The following is a 21,548-nucleotide window of genomic DNA, read 5'->3' as shown; positions in this document are numbered from 1 at the left end:
CATCTTCACATCGACTCTGACAAGCTTCCCTCACCCTTGACAATGTCAAATCATTTACCCTCCCCAAAACCTTTCTAGACGATCCGATCTGATCACAACCCTCAACCATCACAGTCATTGGGGGACACCAAACCTGAATAGACAAAATCCTTGACTTTAGGTATAAGATTCGTAGAAATTTCATTGAATGGAGGAGCTAAGGAATTTTGATGGTGGACTTTACTGGGTTGAGTATTAAAGAAATAAAATTTCATCTAAGAAGTGACAAGCTTAAGATAATAATAGATGAAGGGAAACTAGTAACTCCCTTATTAACAATCCTCGAGGAAGTTGTAAGTCCCACAAACGCAAACCAACCAGTGATCAAACACAATCAAGATGAAAAACAACAAGAATAAGGAGTAGAAGAAAATAATTTCCAACAATGCACACGTTCTATTAGGGTCGTAAACGTCTGGTACACTTGGAAAAACACATATACGATTACTGTTCATCTGTCACGTCTGACACTATATATAGGGACCAACCAACCGCAAACCCGTTCACGACCGTACACACGTTCACGGTCGTGAACCCTACTCAGCCATAAACACAATCGGAAACACACATAACATAACCAAAACCCTATCAAGACCTATACAGATAGATGCCTAGCCCAAACCAACAAAATGTGACCTAACAGTGTCCCCCTTGGTTTGAGCTAGCATAGATTAAGTCTTTCTCAATTACCAACATATCTGATCTTCCAAAAGCACCCAACCACATCTTCTTATCGATGATCTTCGCTATCGTGCTTGTGAACTCCTTGGCAGCAACCTCCATGATCTCCTGATCGCATAAAATCTGATGTGCGGCCAATGTGTAGATGTCCCTTTCACCAAACTGAAGTAGGTCCTTCTTATCAATGAGACGGAAGGAACCATCTTTGAACTTGATTACAGCAATGGTTGTGGCTTCATTGAAAACGTAGTACTGCATGTCGTGTAGCGAACCATCACAAAAGTTCTTGACGATGGGAATCTTTGTCGTCTGCTTCGTTGGAGGCCACATTACATTCATGAAGGACTTGTTGGTGATCGGGTCAAACACATCTTTGGTTGTGTTTAAGAAAGATTTGGCAGTCTTCATCCCATCAAATCCTCTCCTCACTTGTCTCTCTAAGAAGAGTTTAAAATCAGTTGCACGGGGATTATTGGAAGGGTTGGAGAATGGAAGCCCCACATACGAATCCATGATTGGTCATCGTATTTGTGTTTGAACCTCTTCTTTTCGAGCTCAGTCACTATTAGTTGAGGCTAGTCTCCACAAAGATTTTGATCAGAGTTCTTCATGAAGAGAAATTGTCCCCTCTTCTAATAAGTGACCTGTTTCCTAGCTCTTTTGATTGTAATTCTTGGATTGGCTTGCTCCGGTTCTTTTTCAAAACAGTCAACGATGTAGTGGTTCTCATTGGAGGAGTGTCACCAAGCTGATCGTATTGTGCTGTATTGGCTGGGGCTGATTCAGAAGTCTAGGTTGCATTTGGATCTTCTACTGTGGTCTTGAACTTGTCACCAAATTTAACAATGAGCTTATTCTTTAAGTTGTAATATCCAGCCATCAGTTCTCCAAGATTGACTTGTAGAGAGGATATTTGTTTTGACTTTAATGAATTTTTGTCTTCAAGTTCAGAAACTCGAACATCGATGTTTACAATCAAAACATCTTTTTCAATAAGCTTTTGGTTGAAAACTCCAATCTCTGCTTTCAGATCAAAATCTGATGGGTCCGCTCCCCCTACATTTCCTTCCCCTATAAATATTCCTTTTGCTCGGGAAAAGGAGTCAAAATCTAGTTGTGCCAATAACCTGGCAAGCCTTTTAGAAGCGGCATCATGCACAAGTATTGGTGGAGAGGAACACCCAGGAACTGAAGAGCTCCTGGCTTCATGATAAGATCGTATAACACTTGGGCCATCTTGGGTTGGTTGAACTGGTGTAGCAGTTGTGGTGGGTTGTTAAACAAGTCGTGCTTGTTCCTTTGCTTGCACTCCCGACCCGAGATCAGCTTTTCTCCGTTTAATTGGAGGCTGGGAGGTTTGTGTTAGATTGAGATCACTACCAGATGACAAGAAAGTTGGAATAGCAATTGGCAGGGAAGGAATCCTTGAAGTTGTATCCATATAGGTTGAAGGGTCGGCCATCTGAGTTGAAGTAGGAGGCGTTGTCTTGAGAATATCACCAGATCCCTCAGTCTCTGTTGCAGTTTCTGCAACATCATTGACGTTTTCAAAGAAAGCGTCAAGGTCTTCAGTGCTTAACCTTACATCTTGACCCTGCTCAAAACCAAAGAGTAGCTCATCATTGTCATAAACAGTTAGGTCATCACCAATATCCATATCCTCTACATCATCATCTTCATCATCACCATCATTATCATCCTCTACAACATTATCCATCAAGCCTCTCTTAAAATCACTTTCATCGTCATTTTCTGCATCTTCATCTGTCATTTGCACATGCTCTTCTGCCACGATTGCAACTGGAGGAACAGGCTATTCCTCAGGTTCGAAAGCAGTGATCACGTCATCTTCAGTTTATATATGATCTAAGGAGCTTTCAGTCTCGGATGCATCACTAACTTTGCGAATTGCCTAAATTTCACCAATGGATATTTCCCTTGGAACATGAACTTTCCTTTTCAATTCTGCTACATGAGCCCAAAAGTGGTGGGACCAGGGGACTTCAAATCAAGTATTTCTCCTCTTTTCTCAAGTTTCAGGTATTTGTTGTTGAAGATCATCTGTAGGAACCTCGGAAACATGAGAAATTTATCCTTTTTTTCCTTCAACATTGCCAACCATTTCATTCAAGATGTATCTTGAAAAGTTGAAGTCGAGACCCGTAGCGAGAGAAGCAATGGCACCCGTGTTTAGTAATGAGATCTCGTCAGCATCGACTCTCCTTCCAGAGATGCAACTCACTTCAAACAAATGTAAAAGTTTTTACTAAAGTATTCACTGTAATGGTTTTGTTGCTATGATTGCTGTTATTCATTGGTTGTGATGCTATACATGACGTCCTCCACCCCGGAACGTTTCCGCCATCGGTTTCGGGGTGTGACACGATTAGCTATACACGCTCCATTGATCTATGATAATTATCGAGCTACCATTTTCCACCCTTGTTAGTCCCAAATTAGTGTTTCAGCTAGCCACACACGCTCCACTAACGACATGGCAAGGCGCAAAGTGCAATTTCATGGAATAGCATCATTTTCACATTTTTCCTAAAGTACCTAAGATTGGGAATTTACGAAAACATTTAGTTACTTTATAAGATCACTATACTTATTAATAAGGAATTATTTTGTCCTATCCTACCCGTTCGGCTAACGATCCTCCACCAATCAAGGAAGCAGTGGGTAAGAGTGGACACCCATTCAATCTTCATTTTATAGGCAGTTTCCTTATACCCCCTTTATAGATCGGCTTTGTGAATGAGGCCTACTAACTGTAAGACTGACTCGTCTTATATATATATATATATATATATATATATATATATATATATATATATATATATATATATATATATATATATATATATAAGTATTAATCTTTTAATATTATAGTAGTATAAGGGTTGGATTTTAAGCTTTTAAAACTCTAGGGTTTAGAATTTAAATATTTAAAAATTAGAACTTTTTAATTAGTAATTTAAATTTCAAAACTTCAGGGAAAATTTTGAAACTTTTCAAAACCTTTTAGATCAAATTTTAAAACAATTAAATAATCATATAATTAATCTTTATCACAAAATTTGACCTAATCCAATTTTGTATGATATGATAATTCAAATCAATTCTACAAATAATTAATTTATCACATAATCAAATACTTATATTAAAATTGGCAACTATCTTTCAATTGGATGAGGATAATCATTAGCTTATCATAAAAAATGAATTTTCTCGGTCAAAACAGTTTATGGTATTGATCCTAATCCAATTTTGGTCAAAATCCCGAAAAATATGCTAACAGACGAGCCGACTCGTCGAGTCAAGCAATGGACTCGTCGATACCCACTATGGACTCGTCGAGTTCATCAGGCCAATTGCAAATTTCGATTTGCTTCAGCTTTGAACAGTTAACCAATGCATCAATATAATAGAAAACACCCTAAGCTCTGATACCACTAATGGGTTTTGAGCACTACAACAATCCTATTATGCACATGCAACCCTAATGCTTTGGATCTAGGTTTTATCAAATTATGCATGCAATATTAAAGTATCCAAAGCATGAACCCTAACTAGCATACAATTTAATAGAATTACAACATAAAACAAGTTAAATGAATACCTCTTCGTTGTACCTTGTTATCCTTGACCTTCAAGAGCTTAGTACCTCAAATGCGATACCTCTAATAAGTCACTAACACCAAAAGCAAGTTGGAAGAATATGAGAGAGGTTGGGTGGCACTCAAAATCGGCTAGGGTTTTTTCTTAGAAGCATTGGCCGATTTTAGAAGTGTTAGGGGTTCTATTTATAGTGTAGGATCCTTAGGGTTTTAACTAGGAAACCCTAATTCACTTGCTTAGGCCTTAAGCAATCCAACAACCCTTATGATAGGCACTTGGACGAAATCTTCATGGACCCTCACATAGATTTCGTCCATCCTTAATCAATATGGATCATTAGACCAAACTATAAGTATTACTGATTTACCTAATCAATCCCCATTAATTTAATTAGTCTCTTTTGATCACTAAATTAATTCCAAATTAATTCTTTGATCAATACTAATTAAATAATATGATTTCTCAATTATTATATTATTCATATAATATATTAATAAATCAAAATTAACCTATTTCTCAAATATCCATCCTATCAAATTGCTATGGTGAAGACAACCCAAAATGACCATGCTACTATCGGGTCAAGTACATACCAATTATAGTTATGGGCTTAGACACCTAATCCACCACCATCTTTACTGACCATAAAAGTTTTAAGTATTTGATGGATCAGCGGAACCTAAACATGCGACAGAGGAGGTGGTTGGATGTACTGAAGATTATGATTGCAAGATCTTGTACCACCCAGAAAATGCCAATGTGGTGGCTGACGCTTTGAGTCGCAAGGCGGCAAGTAATCTTATTAGGGATGTCTTTTTGAGGATGACATTGATATCTCCATTATTGGATATGATCAAGGAGTCTCAGGTGGAGGGCTTGAAGAAATAGAACTGGAAGATAGAGCGGATTCGGGGTCAATTTCCCTTGTTTGTTCGGGATAGTCGAGCTCTTCTGACATAGTGTGGCTAGGTATGGGTACCGGTAACCGGGGGTGTGAGATAGAAGATCCTGGGGGAGGAAAACAGATCCAAGTTCTCTATTCACCCAGGGCCACAAAGATGTATATGGATCCGAGGTTGACTTACTGGTGGCCCTGCATAAAGAGGGGGATTGTGTGGTTCGTGGAGCGGTGCTTGACCTGTAGGAAGGTAAACATTGGACATCAGAGGCCTCATGACAAAGTTCAGCTGCTAACCATTCCTATGTGGAAGTGGGAAGAGATCGCCATGGATTCATCGCGAAGTTACTGAGGACAGCGAGGGGTGTGGATTCCATATGGGTTATTATGGATAGGTTGACGAAGAGTTCCCACTTTATTCCGATCTCCGAGAGCATCTCGGCCGAGAAACTAACGGATATTTATGTGCAAAAGGTGGTGGTTCGGCATGGGGTGCCAGTGTCGGTGGTATCCTACCGGGATGTCTAATCTACATCAAGATTCTGGAGGAAGTTCCACGAGGAACTGGGCACTCAGTTACATTTCAGCACGGCTTACCACCCTCAGACAGATGGCCAGAGTGAGAGGACAATCCAGACACTGGAGGATATGCTTTGAGCATGTGTATTGCACTTCGGAGGGAGTTGGGATACATACCTCCTACTAGCAGAGTTTTCATATAACAATAGTTATCATCTTAGTATCGACCGATCCCCGTTCGAGATGTTGTATGGTCGGAGGTGTAGGACCCCTTGTTTGTTGGGGAAAGGTTGGACACCGATTCATAGGGAGCACTGAGGTGTTGCTCAGGACTACCGAGTTGATTCATCAGGTGCGCGATCAGCTGCGAGTCGCACAAAGCCGTCAGAAAAGCTATGATGACCGACGCCGATTAGATCTTGAGTTTCAGTTGGGGGACTTTGTTTTACTGAAGGTGTCTCAATGGAAGGGAGTCATCAGGTTTCAGAAGATGGGCAAGTTAGGGCCCCGATACATTGGTCCATTCAGGGTTTCTGCCCGGGTGGGCAAGGTGGCTTACCGTTTGGATCTGTCGGACGAGATTAGCTAGATTCACAACACCTTCCATGTGTCTCAGCTTCGGAAGTGTGTTACTAACGAGGCCGCAGTTATTTCAGTGGACGACATTCAGGTTGATGAGATCCTGAACTACATTGAGATACCCATTGTGATTTTGGATAGAAAGACTAAGGTTCTTCGTAACAAGGAGTTGAAGTTGGTGAAGGTGCAATGGTAGCACCAAAGAGGCTCCGAATGGACATGGGAGCCGGAGGATGATATGAGGGAACATTACTCCGATCTATTTTCGTCTATAGACTTCGAGGACGAAGTCTAGTCCAAGTGGGGGAGCGTTGTAACACTCCAAATTAGGTATTACTCTTTAGACCCTTGAAATGGAAAAGATGACATAAAAGGTCCCTTAGTACATGGGGCGTACTCCAGGAGTACGCTTAGCATACTAAGGATGCATAAACATGGAGGATGGCCACCTACGCAAGGCGTACGTATAGGTGCGCGGGGTGTATGCGACAGAGGGCCAAAACCCTAATTCTCGGACTTGACACCTATTTAAACACTCTTAAGCCTCTTGGAACAAACCCTAATCAACCTCCATAGCCTCATTTTTCCCTTTTACACCAGATATCCGTTGTGAGAGTGTTTTTGAGCTTAAGGAGTGTATTTGTGGCCATTTTAGAGTTCATTCAAGAAGAAGGAATTGCTAAGCAATCTTGGAGTGGCACTGGGCTTCAAGAATCTGCATATAGTTCACCTTGAAGAGCTTATGGAGGTATAAAGTCTTGATCTTTCTATCTTATTCATTAGATCTAGTTAAGGTTTCTATATTGTGTTTTTTTGTGTTCATGGATCATCTCTAGAGAGTTGGAGAAACTCCAGAGCTTAGGAAGAGTAGATCTAAGGTCCTTTGACTCATTCATGCCATAAAAATGGTGTCTTGATGGGTGTTTTGACCTCATGCATGGATTAAGACTCTTGGAAAGGTCTTAATGAGTTGTTGGGAACATATGGAACATGCAAAGGAATAAAGTTGCCAACTTTATGCCTTAGGATGTCTTAATGGACTCAGATCTAAAGATTGGATGTTAGCACATCGAGTATTAAGAACTTAATGGAAGATGTGCTTAATATGTTTGTACGTTGGGCGTAGATTAGTGTATGCAGTGCGTACAACTTATGGACTCAGTACGATGCGCGTACAAGGGTGGTACGCAAGGCGTACACACCTCAGATGGGCTTGGACTTGTTTTGGGCTTGTAAGCCCTATGGGCCTTAATTAGTTATTGGGCCTGGTCACGTTTTGAGTTAGTAGGCCAACTTATCTGTTTTGGGCCATGGTTATTATGGTTGGGCTTTATTTGGCCATGAGGTCCATTAATAATTTTGGACATGGACTTTCGGCCCATTAGCAAAGGAAGACTTTTTGGGCCATTATGAGAGGACTTGGGATTTAGGTTCTTCAATTGGATTATGTTCAGCCCTAACTTGGGGTAATGGTATTATTATTCAGCACGAGTGTTCAAGAACTATTAGAAGAGTAGCTTTCGGATTTAGCAGATAGAGGTGAGTCTCCTCACCATACCAATGGGTCGAAGGCACCAAGGTCGGCTCATTTTATGATATGTGGTACACTAGTTGAAGTAGTTTTATGTGGCATGTTAGCTGGTTATGTGCTAGGAGGTATGCTAGTTGTATATGTGGTATACTTGTATGGAAGACCATGGGAGAGCCCATGACACTTGGATGTAAGACCATATAGAGAGCCCATGGCTTTCCTATTAAAGACCATGGGAGAGCCCATGACACCAAGATGTAAGACCATGTGGAGAGCCCATGGATTTCCTATTAAAGACCATAGGAGTGCCAATGGAACTTAGGTGTAAGACTATGTGGGGAGCCCATGGCATCCTGGAGTAAGACCTTGGGGGGAGCCCACGATATCCCTATATGTTGTATGCATGGCTTATATGGTTTATGTAGCTTTTATAGCTAATATGGATTTTGTGATTATATGGATTGTGTGGGATATGCTCTTGGGAACTCACTAACCATTAGCTTACAGTTTGTTGGTTTATTTCAGGTACTTCTGAGCCTAAGGGCAAGGGCAAGGCTTGATGGTGCGACATGCACTCTCTCAGATGTGTAACAGCCCGGAATCTCAGGTATTGTTAAAATTATGTTTTTGGGGTGTTTTAAGAGGGGACTCGGCGAGTTGGAGCCTAGACTCGCCGAGTAGGATCGCAGACTTGGTCGCGGGTTCGCGACTGGACTCGACGAGTCCAGATATGGACTCGGCGAGTCTACGCTGTTTAGCGAAAACCCTAACCGTTCAGGTTTGGGACGTATAAAAGGGACTTATTGGCCGTCATTGTTCATTTTAGCCTTCTGAGAAGAACCCTAAATCGGTTGTGTGCATCTGGAGCAAGGATTATAGGCCATTGTTGATTATAGAAGAGTTGTTGTGCAAGGAAGAGAAGGGATTGGCTAAAGGAACAGCAAGGGAGTCACATTCTGAGGATTGGGGACACAGAGAATACATCATCCAGGTAAGAACTCGAGTATACTCTGCTATGTTGATGTGATTATGGAATTAGGGTTTATGGAACCCTTTTGTGAATAGATTGAATGTTACCCTAGTCCCCTAATCGATTGTAACCCTGTATTGGGACCTTTGGAGGTCCAGAATGTCCCATGTCTGTGCATTTCGGGAATTGGTGAAGGTTTTGGATTGGAATCCTTATGCCTTAGGCCAATATGTAAATTATAAGTCTTGGGGTGTATCATGAGCACCGAAATGAGGACCTTACGTGATGGATTAGTCTAGGAAGGCCAGACCTATGAATGGTCGGAGCAGTTCTGACCTTAGGATGCAGTTTGAGCGGTTGCATGGCATGGACTCGCCGAGTCCGATGAACAGACTCGGCGAGTAGCTTGAAGAATAACTGGGACTCGTCGAGTTGTTCTTCAGACTCGGCGAGTTGAGTCGGGGTGGCCCCGCGATTCTTCCAGGAGTAACTCGTCGGGTCAAGGAGGATACTCGACGAGTAGAAAGGGAATCTCAGAGAGTTGGAGGACGTCTAGACTCGCCGAGTCGCCATGGCACTCGCCGAGTCCGGTCGAGTTGACCGTTGACCGTTGACCGTTGACCAAAGTTGACCTAAGTCTGACTTCTTAGGGATAGTCACACTTAGAAGATATAAGTGTTAATGAGATATATGTGATGCTATAGGGAGGTTGTAGCTCGACGAATTGTGCACGAGTGATTTCAGGATTTGCTAGCTTTCAGCATTCACGAGGTGAGTCTTCTCACTATACTGTACCCGGAAGGGTTTGACTGTGTGACCGGAAGGTTAGATATGATATGTGATATGTATGCTATATGTGGTAAGTTATTTGTTATATGTGCTATGTATGTCATGGGCCGGAAGGCGATTATATTATGGGCCGGAAGGCAATATGTTATGGGCCGGAAGGCGATATGTTATGGGCCGGAAGGCAATATGTTGTGTGATGGACCGGAAGGTCGGCGTGGGTAGGACCGGAAGGTTTACCCAGCAGGGACGGAAGTCCCCTGAGACACATGGACCGGAAGGTCAGGGCCTGGAAAGGCGTATGTGCGTAAGTTGTATATTGGGGAACTCACTAAGCATTTATGCTTACAGTTGTTATGTATGTGTTTCAGGTACTAGCGAGGACCGTGGGAAGGCGCCGGCGTGATCGGTACACACTGAAGGATGTTTTTATGATCTTGGGATTTAGACAGTTTGTATTTGACATAACACTTGAATTATTTATGCCTTGTTTTGTATGGAAATACTTTATTTTTAAAATGAAAAATTGGTTTGAAAATTTGCATTGTTACAATTGGTATCAGAGCCTTGGTTTGAGGGATTCGGGTGCACCTTCGGGAGTAACTAAACTCAAACCGAGGATTTGAGGAAAACTTTTTTTAAATAAAGGCATAAACTTTTGTAAATGGTTTTGTGGTAAGCAAGAAAGAAGCAGTGTGTACGATCAGTCAGCGCCCGAACGGTAAAGATCCCCAAAATACCTTACAATATTATATGATATGAATTGTTATGCATGCTAGAAGACTAGGTATTCATGATAGGACTAGAGTGGCCTGATTTGTGATGCCTTAGTCTAGGGGAGTTTGCCGATATGAGATGCTTTGCTAGTGTGCGGGTAGATATTGCATAACAGAAGTAGAGTACTCACTATCCGGGGTTTGGGGAGGAAGATTTGGGATGAATGCTGATGCGGTGTGGTCGGTAGTATTGGGCCCGTACTACCGAAGACACCGGGTCAGTGGGAGACCCAAGTAAGAATCCCTGGATATCGAAGACTGAGTAGGGTTGCGTTATCGAGTGCGATTATACTCGATGGGGTCTCTGATAGTTTTATGTTGTATTTCAGAGACATCATGGTTAGACCACGCCACGGAGCGAGTTCGAGCGGTGTGAGTGACGAGGAGATTCGTCAGATGATTCACGAGGAGGTAGCTGTGGCGATCCGGGCCGAGATCCCGGAGATGTTTGGGTCTATTAAGACCACCCTGATGGAGACGTTCGAGGAGCGGTACGCCGCATTGACTGAAGCTGCAGCCGCTGCAGCTACCGCAGCTGTGGCCGCTGCCAGGCCACAGGGGGGTGACTCGTTGCTGTTCCGGGAGTTCAGCAACACGAAGCCACCTGAGTTCGATGGGACGCAGGATCCGATTGCTGCGATGAGGTGGATCGCGGATATAGAGGGGTGCTTCTACACTTGTTCACGCCCGGAGCACCTGAGGGTACGGTTCGCTTTGAACCAGCTCCGTCTGGGAGCGAAGGACTGGTGGAAGTTCGTGACGGCGAACTTCACTTTGGCAGAGATTACAGCAGTGACATGGGAGGGGTTTACTGCTATGTTCAGGGACGAGTACGTTCCCCCGGTGGAGAGGGAATGATTGGTTCAGGAGTTCTTAACCCTCAAGCAGGGTACTGATTCTGTTGCGGTGATCACGCGGAAGTTTCATGAGAGGGCGATGTTCTGCCCCGAGCTGGTGTCCACTGATCAGGCTCGAATGAGCCGGTACTTGGGTGTGTTGAGGAGGGAAGGGAGTTTGTGTCAAACTCCACCTACCATACTTTGCTGAGCTTCAGGCGAATGCCAGGAAGCGCGAGATCGAGTTGGAGACCCAGGCCAGGGAGGAGGCCGAGTCTCAGCGGGTGGACCGGCGACCGGCTCAGTCCCAGCCGGCAGCCAAGCGGATAAAGTCCGCCGATTCGAGGACAGGAGGTTCGAAGGGCCGCACTTGCGGGAAGTGCGGCAAGATTCATGATGGGGTATGTCGATCTGGTGCTTGCTACAAGTGTGGCAAGGAGGGGCACATTGCTAGGGAGTGCCCCAAGGGGTTTACGGTTTGCTTTCATTGCAACCAGACAGGCCATAGGAAGGCTGAGTGCCCTCAGCTTCTTCAGGGATCTGCACCTACTGCCAGAGCTACTGCGACTCGACCGGTGAAGGCCGAGGCCCCGAGGGCTCAGGGGAGAGCCTTTCAGCTGACTGCGGAGGAGGTCCGCGCTACGCCCGATGTTGTGGCAGGTATGCTGTAATTCATGTATTTATTTTTAATGTCGAGATGTTATGCTTATGTTATTATATGCGTAGGTACTTTCCTTGTGAACTCTGTGCCTGCCTTAGTGTTATATGACTCGGGTGCGAGTAGGTCCTTTGTATCTTTAGCCTTTAGTCAGCATATCAGCGTTAGTTGTGAGTCGTTGAGTCGACCTTTGAGAGTTTCTATAGCTGACGAGAAAGTGATTTATGCCACGGAGGTTCTTCGGGGATGCGTGCTAGAGATTTTTGGGGTTGAGTTCCCGATTGACCTGATTCCTATTGCGATGGGTGACGTCTGTGTCATCGTGGGCATGGACTGGTTGAGCCGATTCGGCGCTGTCATCGACTGTGAGCGTCAGCTGGTGACTATACGAGACCATAGTGGGGGAGTCCTTTCGGTGTACGGCGAGGGTACCCGTTCGGGATCAGCTTTTTGTTCGGCCGCTAGGGCGAGGCAGTGTCTACAGCAGGGCTGTAAGGGTTTTGTGGCGTATGTGATGGATACGCGGGAGGTTTCCGAGAGACCGAGGTCAGTGGAGGAGGTCCCAGTGGTGCGTGAGTTTCCAGATGTTTTCCCCGAGGATCTGCCGGGAGTACCTCCTGTGAGACAAGTAGAGTTTGGTATCGACCTGGTTCCGGGGGCCGCGCCTATTGCTAAGGTGCCTTATCGTCTTGCACCTCCAGAGATGCAAGAGTTTTCCTCGCAGCTCCAGGAGTTGCTGGGGAAGGGATTCATTCGGCCGAGCAGTTCGCCGTGGGGAGCACCTATTCTGTTCGTCAAGAAGAAGGATGGTTCACACCGGATGTGCATTGATTACCGGGAGTTGAACAAGTTGACGGTCAAGAACCGTTATCCGTTACCGAGGATCGATGACTTATTCGATCAGTTGCAGGGAGCATCTTGGTTTTCCAAGATCGATCTGAGGTCAGGGTACCATCAGGTGAGAGTGCGGGATGAGGACGTCCAGAAGACAGCGTTTAGGACGCGATATGGGCATTATGAGTTTGTGGTGATGCCTTTCGGGCTCACCAATGCCCCGGCTGTGTTCATGGATCTCATGAACAGGGTTTGCAGGCCGATGTTGGATCGGTCAGTGATTGTATTTATCGACGACATTCTAGTGTATTCGATATCTAGAGAGCAGCACGAGGAGCATTTGAGGGAGGTCCTTGAGGTATTGAGGTCGGAGAAGCTTTATGCAAAGTTCTCCAAATGTGACTTCTGGTTGCGGGAGGTCCAATTTCTAGGACATGTTGTTAATCATGAGGGGATATTGGTTGATCCGGCCAAGGTTGAGGCGGTGATGAGTTGGGAGGTGCCGCAGTCACCCTCTGAGATCAGGAGTTTCCTCGGGTTGGCAGGGTACTATCGGAGATTTATTAAGGATTTCTCCAAGATCGCAGTGCCGCTCACCAGATTGACCCGCAAGGGTGTTGCATTCTCATGGGGACCCGAGCAGCAGACTTCCTTTGAGACACTTCGCCAGAGGTTGTGCGAAGCCCCGGTATTAGCTCTCCCGGACGGGATGGAAGATTTTGTAGTATATTGCGACGCATCGATTTCGGGACTGGGTGCAGTGTTGATGCAGAGGGGTCATGTGATAGCTTATGCGTCGAGGCAGCTGAAGCCTCACGAGGCGAGATATCCCACGCATGATTTAGAGTTGGGGGCAGTAGTGTTCGCTCTCAAGATTTGGCGTCACTACCTGTATGGGGTTCGATGTACGATATACACGGACCATAAGAGCTTGAAGTATTTGATGGATCAGCCCAACCTAAATATGCGTCAGAGGAGGTGGTTGGATGTGGTGAAGGATTATGATTGTGAGATCCTGTACCACCCAGGCAAGGCTAATGTGGTAGCCGATGCATTGAGCCGCAGGGCGGAGAGTACTCCATTGCGAGATGTATGTTTGAGACTGACTGTGATGGCTCCAGTATTGGATGATATTCGTGGGGCACAGGCCGAGGCGGTGCGACCAGAGATGCAGAAGAAAGAGCGGGTCGTTGGGTTAGTTTCAGAGTTCGTTAAGGACGGACGAGGGCTTCTGACGTTTCAGGGTCGGATCTGGGTACCGTTCGTGGGCGGTACGCGTATTACTTTGATGGAAGAGGCTCATAGATCGAAATTCTCGATCCATCCCGGTGCTACGAAGAGTGCACACTTCCTTGCTATCAGCGAGAGTTCTTCAGCGGAGAATTTGGCGGAGATATATGTGAGAGAAGTGGTATCTCGGCATGGGGTGCCGATCTCGATTGTTTCAGACCGTGATGTACGCTTCACTTCCAGGTTCTGGAAGAAATTCCATGAGGAGCTGGGTACTAAATTGCATTTTAGTACCGCATACCATCCCCAGACAGACGGTCAGAGCGAGCGGACGATTCAGACGCTGGAGGACATGCTTCGAGCGTGTGTGTTAGACTTCGGGGGTAGCTGGGATGCGTATTTACCCTTGGCAGAGTTTTCCTACAACAACAACCATCATTCGAGCATTGGTATGCCACCTTTTGAGCTGTTGTATGGTAGGAGGTGTCGGACCCCCATTTGCTGGGGAGAGGTGGGACAAAGAGTGATGGGCAGCATAGAGATCGTACTTCAGACGACAGAGCAGATTCAGCAAGTTAGACAGAGATTATTGACCGCCCAGAGCCGACAGAAGAGTTATGCAGACAGGCGCCGATCCGAGCTTGAGTTTCAAGTCGGCGACTTCGTTCTCCTGAAGGTCTCTCCTTGGAAAGGAGTGATTCGATTCAGGAAGAAAGGCAAGTTGGGGCCCCGGTATATTGGGCCATTTCGGGTGATTGCAATGATAGGTCGGGTAGCCTATCGGTTGGAGTTGCCAGCGGAGTTGGGACAGATCCACGACACCTTTCATGTGTCGCAATTGAGGAAGTGCAAAGCCGATGAGTCGGCAGTGGTTCCATTAGAGGATATGCAGGTGGATGCGAGCCTGAATTATGCTGAGAGACCAGTGGCCATCAGGGATCGGAAGATCAAGGTTCTGAGGAACAAGGAGGTACCTCTGGTGTTGGTTCAGTGGCAACACCGGAAGGGATCGGAAATGACTTGGGAGCCGGAACGTGAGATGCGGGAGCAGCATCCGGAACTATTTTCAGAGTGAGACTTCGAGGGCGAAGTCTAATCCTAGTGGGGGAGAATTGTAACAGCCCGGAATCTCAGGTATTGTTAAAATTATGTTTTTGGGGTGTTTTAAGAGGGGACTCGGCGAGTTGGAGCCTAGACTCGCCGAGTAGGATCGCAGACTTGGTCGCGGGTTCGCGATTGGACTCGACGAGTCCAGATATGGACTCGGCGAGTCTACGCTGTTTAGCGAAAACCCTAACCGTTCAGGTTTGGGACGTATAAAAGGGACTTATTGGCCGTCATTGTTCATTTTAGCCTTCTGAGAAGAACCCTAAATCGGTTGTGTGCATCTGGAGCAAGGATTATAGGCCATTATTGATTATAGAAGAGTTGTTGTGCAAGGAAGAGAAGGGATTGGCTAAAGGAACAGCAAGGGAGTCACATTCTGAGGATTGGGGACACAGAGAATACATCATCCAGGTAAGAACTCGAGTATACTCTGCTATGTTGATGTGATTATGGAATTAGGGTTTATGGAACCCTTTTGTGAATAGATTGAATGTTACCCTAGTCCCCTAATCGATTGTAACCCTGTATTGGGACCTTTGGAGGTCCAAAATGTCCCATGTCTGTGCATTTCGGGAATTGGTGAAGGTTTTGGATTGAAATCCTTATGCCTTAGGCCAATATGTAAATTATAAGTCTTGGGGTGTATCATGAGCACCGAAATGAGGACCTTACGTGATGGATTAGTCTAGGAAGGCCAGACCTATGAATGGTCGGAGCAGTTCTGACCTTAGGATGCAGTTTGAGCGGTTGCATGGCATGGACTCGCCGAGTCCGATGAACAGACTCGGCGAGTAGCTTGAAGAATAACTGGGACTCGTCGAGTTGTTCTTCAGACTCGGCGAGTTGAGTCGGGGTGGCCCCGCGATTCTTCCAGGAGTAACTCGTCGGGTCAAGGAGGATACTCGACGAGTAGAAAGGGAATCTCAGAGAGTTGGAGGACGTCTAGACTCGCCGAGTCGCCATGGCACTCGCCGAGTCCGGTCGAGTTGACCGTTGACCGTTGACCGTTGACCAGAGTTGACCTAAGTCTGACTTCTTAGGGATAGTCACACTTAGAAGATATAAGTGTTAATGAGATATATGTGATGCTATAGGGAGGTTGTAGCTCGACGGATTGTGCACGAGTGATTTCAGGATTTGCTAGCTTTCAGCATTCACGAGGTGAGTCTTCTCACTATACTGTACCCGGAAGGGTTTGACTGTGTGACCGGAAGGTTAGATATGATATGTGATATGTATGCTATATGTGGTAAGTTATTTGTTATATGTGCTATGTATGTCATGGGCCGGAAGGCGATTATATTATGGGCCGGAAGGCGATATGTTATGGGCCGGAAGGCAATATGTTGTGTGATGGACCGGAAGGTCGGCGTGGGTAGGACCGGAAGGTTTACCCAGCAGGGACGGAAGTCCCCTGAGACACATGGACCGGAAGGTCAGGGCCTGGAAAGGCGTATGTGCGTAAGTTGTATATTGGGGAACTCACTAAGCATTTATGCTTACAGTTGTTATGTATGTGTTTCAGGTACTAGCGATGACCGTGGGAAGGCGTCGGCGTGATCGGTACACACTGATGGATGTTTTTATGATCTTGGGGTTTAGACAGTTTGTATTTGACATAACACTTGAATTATTTATGCCTTGTTTTGTATGGAAATACTTTATTTTTAAAATGAAAAATTGGTTTGAAAATTTGCGTTGTTACAAGATGTTTTTATGGGACAATGATATTTGAAATAAAACTGTTGATGTTATGAATTTGAAAACAATTGTTCTTGAGATTTTGTGGTTTATTGGAAACATTGTGATTATTTAAAAATGAAAAAATTTCTTTCGAAAATTGGGTCGTTACATAAGGATTTTGTTAGGATAGATCAAATTAGGGTTATTAGTCAATTTCAAGAATATTATAAAGTTTTTACTATCCACGTTTATTTATCATAGTCACTTGAGTTAATTATTTTAGTAAAAGAAAAAAAGGCACCATACATGTTAAATGTAACTTAAAAACTGACAATTGAATGAATATCGACATGTGTAAGAAAAGTAAAGAAACACCGCATCAAATATTAACAAAATAAGTGTTTGTATCGATCCTAAGTCATACACGACAAACACTTATCCCATGGGGTGTGGGTTCGTGTCCATGTTCTAGTTAGGGTAATGTGTGTACTTGTTCTATATGCAACGACCGAAAGTTAGAGTTTTCAATTGTATTGTATTACCGTTTTCAATCTTGTGAATATAAGAATACTATATCCTACATATGGATGTAGGTCACACTGACCGAACTACACTAAATATTGTGTCTTTTTATATCTATCATTTTCTTGTTTGTTCATGACACTACCTTTTCCTTGTATATTTTAAAAATATTATTCTTTTATTGACACGATTAATGTAAAAATACAAACACAAAAAATGTAGAAAAAACCCAATAACCTAATAACTGAAATACTGAAAACAGACAAAACCTACGAAACTTAATAAAATAAACAAAAAACAAAATTGATAATATGGAACCTTAAAACCAGAAAATTCAAATAGAAAAATAAGAATTATATGGTTTTTGTTTCTTAAACCAAAATAAACCGGTTTTTGTTTCTACTTTTAATTAAACCAAAAGAATGGTTTTTGTTGTATTGAACCAAGCTCATTTTGTTTTACGTATGAGAGTTGGTTCATACACAACAGTACAATTTTGTGCTTTAAAATGTTATATGAAAAAATTCTATAAAACATAAATTATTATCCGTATGAGAGTTGGTTCATACACAACAGTATAATTTTGTGCTTTAAAATGTTATATGAAAAAATTCTATAAAACATAAATGATTATCCATAGAGAATAATTGTTGTGCATTTATTCATGTAGTTGTAACAAAGGATTCTAATTAAATGACCTCACAACTAAAGTTGTATTCAAACAAATCTATTCATTAAATGAACAAATCCTTTTAGAGACTTATCTAACCATGACTTGTATATAACATGATCACGTAATTTTTAATGTCGTCGAACGTATTCTGAGGGTCAAAGGCTCGTTGTTGTTTGTCAAACACAAGTGTGCATGTTCACTATTCTTCGATGTATATGTACATGACTTACCACTGAATATTGTTGTCTTTGATGAAGGAGGGTTGATGTTATGGTCGCTTGTATACCAGTTCCTCTTCATGACATGCCCTAATGTTGATTTCCATTAATTTTTCTGAAGATGAAGGCAATATATCACAACATTGTCGTCTAGGCGCTTGCAACTGTTTCCAAAAAAAACATAAAACATTATAATCGTGATTTGTAGACAACTTTTGACCCTTTAAATCCAAACACGCATTTTTTCTAAATTAGGTTGAATATTTTATTAATTGTTTATTATAGCATTTTATTTTTATTTTTTCATATTATAGCATTGTTCTTTGCAAAAATTATCAAATTATAACAATGTCATCTGAATAAAAAAAATCACTATTATGATTGGCTACATAGTATTTTTAAAAGTAAAATGTTTTTATAAAATGAAAATGGTTAGTGTTAATGTTATGAGTTGTTAACATACTATTTTAGATGCACAAAATTAAAATATCAATGTTTTAAATAAGCAATTAGAATATTTTGTTCACAAAATACCCTTATTTTAATGGTTATTTTATGAATAAAACGTATCATTTTCTTACCCTGTGATAATTCTTCTTTAAACATGTGTGTTTTGTTGTTTAAACATGTGTGTTTTGTTGAGAAACAATAATTTGTTATCCATATACGACACTAACCCTAAAAAAATCTAATAGTACAAAGTTGTAATTCGATGAATTTTTCAAAACAAAATGATTTAATAAGAAACATAATTAAAATAGGATGCTCAAATAATAAGAAATGAAAATAAGATGTATTAGCAAACGAATAATAGAAAGTATGTTTTTTTTTTTTTTCATTTAGTCCTTTAATTTTGAGTACATTCATTGATATTTTCTTGTATTTGGCACGAAATATATATAAGGCAATCAGTCAAGAAAAAACTTACTTGTTTCAAGTCGAGATTTAATTTTTGTGAATACACCTTGATCTCTTGGATTCTCCTTGGAGAAGTCATACCAAATGTGCAATTGTGTCTTTCCATGATTCTATAAACACTCGTAATCCCCTCTCCCTGTGAGTACACTCGATCCAAATGAAACACAACCGCTCTTCTACAAGGGTCGAGATGATGTTGTCTCATGTCAAAGTTAAAAAATGTTTTAAAAGTATGAGTCCCTTGCCATGGTTGAAATGTCACAGGAACACGAAGGACATCTGGTAGAAGAACATGAACCCCAAACACCTCAATGGCATATCCCCATGAAATCGAAATTGTCCATGAATACCAACGATCATAGCATACTGTTTGTTGCAGGATTCGGTGAGGATCTACTTTTGCAGCTTCGTATAAGTGATGTAAGGCGTTTGTTTGTGCCATATGTGGGAAAATTGGATCTATACGTTCGGGGTGGTGGAGAGATACCAACGGTTTCATTGGATGTGTCATTAATAAGCCAAACGCGTTTCCAGTGACATCCATCTAATTTATATTTATAGCATGACAAAAAAAAATGATCATAATATGGTGTTGAAATGATCATAATACGAGAGTTTTATGTGAAGATTAAAAAACTTTACCTGATGAAAACCGGGTTCGATGGTCACTGCAACACCCAGCTCAGCTAAACAAGATGAAATCCGACCATCACTACCATATAAATGCGCGTATCTTTCCAAACACGAGTCAAGAACCTTCGCTAAAACCTTTGCCAATGGATAACTTATCGCGAATCCGGCCCCACCATACGCCATAGAAAATGAAAAATGTCGGTTTTGCACATAACTCTCTGAATTTGATCCGATATAATACCATAGGTTATGATCGTATTTCGACAATGTCTTCACCAAGTTCTCTGGAAAGAACAAAGTATCATCGTCCCCAAACACAAACCACCTAAATCATAACATAAAAAGTCAAAAATGTAGAGTATGTGCTACTAGAATATATATGGAGTATATATGAACGGAAATCTGTCGCTACTCGACGAATAGCAACGATTTCATTGTTCGCTAAAAGGATAATACTAGTTAGTTATTAGCGACAACTTCATTAAAAGTCAATGACCTAGTTGATGTCTTATTTTAGCAACTTATTGGATCCATATCTATATATGTATGTATCATAAAAGGTCAAAAAAGAAAATCATACACTACTCGAAATATGTAGCACTTCAGCAATGCATTAGCAAACGATTCCATCCGTAAGAAAAGACTTTCTAATTGTTAGAAACGGATTTTTTAACATAGGCATACCAAAAAAAGGCCTTGCTAACTTTAGCGACATTTTTTGGAAGTTACAGACCAAATCCACTTTTAATGTATTTTTCGCGACAGACGTATCTAAATCCGTCATTTTTTCCTGATTTTGTAATACTGATAGGAACAATGACCAACAAGATATAAGAAAAGCATGCATGATCTTTTAGTTAGGAAAATGATAAATTTCATCTAACATTCGAATAGTTTAACCATATGGATTACCAAAAGATTGTTCTAGCTTTTAGCAACGGATTCGTCATGAATCCGCCATTGTTGTTTTCAGGTAGTTATGGGGATGATAATTAACGGAATATTAAAGAAAAAAATTCACGATAGATGATAACGAGATAATAAAAATTTACCTAACATTTGAATGATTTAAGGCGACAATTTCCGATACAACACGAGCAACACGGATAGCAGACCGAAGACCACCATTCCATGTATAATGAAACTCTGAGGTATCATTGGAGATGCAAATTGGAGGGAAGACAAAATCATAATCAAGTAAGGTGTCATGATCCAATGGAGCATCCATGAATACACAACCACGCATTGTATCGGGGTTCCACCACATGTTAACATATTCTTTCCTTTTTGGCCATGCATTAACGGTGGATGCAATCCCAAAAACGATATGATCAAGGGAAGTGGGTACGTAGGTCGATTCTTGATCATCGTGTAATGAGATTCTAGTGTTTGAATGACCAGGAAACGAGGAAGATGACAGATAAAGAATCAGAAATACAATAGATGGGACGAAAAGAAGGGTTTTCAATCGAGAACTAATTAGGATTTTACTGGGTCGAGAACTTCGCATTTTAACGTATGTCAAGGTAGAAAGAAAAATGGTTTGAAAGTAGATTGAATTTGTTTGAAAAAAGTTCAATGAATCATTTTGATTTGATTTGCACATGATAACGGGTAAAAACTTTGTCAAGAACCCGAAATAAGTCAACTTTTTTTTTAAGACCCTTGAGTTTTAGAAATGACAAGTGTGTTAATGTTATTATTAATAGGCAATTAAAAAAAATCTGATTTGATGTAATTAAGTATTTAAGTTGCAATATAAATTTGCAAATAATTCATTAAAATTTATATCACTTTTAGAAATATGATTTATTTATAAATATATTTATACATAAA

At 42.1% G+C, this 21,548-nt stretch overlaps 1 protein-coding gene across 1 annotated transcript; it reads right to left on the bottom strand.

Moving 5' to 3' along the window:
* Positions 1 to 1,996: 1,996 nt before the first annotated feature.
* On the bottom strand, positions 1,997 to 21,222 carry LOC111903496 (uncharacterized). The gene is made up of 5 exons (XM_023899260.2): positions 20,765 to 21,222; positions 19,722 to 20,037; positions 19,086 to 19,623; positions 18,230 to 18,318; positions 1,997 to 2,533 (listed from the first exon to the last, which is right to left on the bottom strand). Exons 1-5 carry the CDS (start codon positions 21,220 to 21,222, stop codon positions 1,997 to 1,999), a joined length of 1,938 nt encoding a protein of 645 aa, XP_023755028.2.
* Between the last annotated feature and the right edge of the window lie 326 nt (positions 21,223 to 21,548).

The sequence above is a fragment of the Lactuca sativa genome, chromosome 4 (genome assembly GCF_002870075.4).
Source record: "Lactuca sativa cultivar Salinas chromosome 4, Lsat_Salinas_v11, whole genome shotgun sequence".
Taxonomy (NCBI): Eukaryota; Viridiplantae; Streptophyta; class Magnoliopsida; order Asterales; family Asteraceae; genus Lactuca; species Lactuca sativa.
The sequence above is the reverse complement of the archived record's forward strand: the minus strand, read 5'-3'. Positions and strand labels throughout refer to the sequence as shown.

What these genes read in the sequence shown, in the direction of transcription:
- LOC111903496 (XM_023899260.2), bottom strand. Translation starts at nt 21,222, where the DNA reads ATGCGAAGTTCTCGACCCAGTAAAATCCTAATTAGTTCTCGATTGAAA. An exon ending in TTAAATCATTCAAATGTTAG is followed by an intron (nt 20,038 to 20,764) that starts GTAAATTTTTAT and finishes GTTATGATTTAG; the next exon opens with GTGGTTTGTGTTTGGGGACG. An exon ending in TCGAACCCGGTTTTCATCAG is followed by an intron (nt 19,624 to 19,721) that starts GTAAAGTTTTTT and finishes AATATAAATTAG; the next exon opens with ATGGATGTCACTGGAAACGC.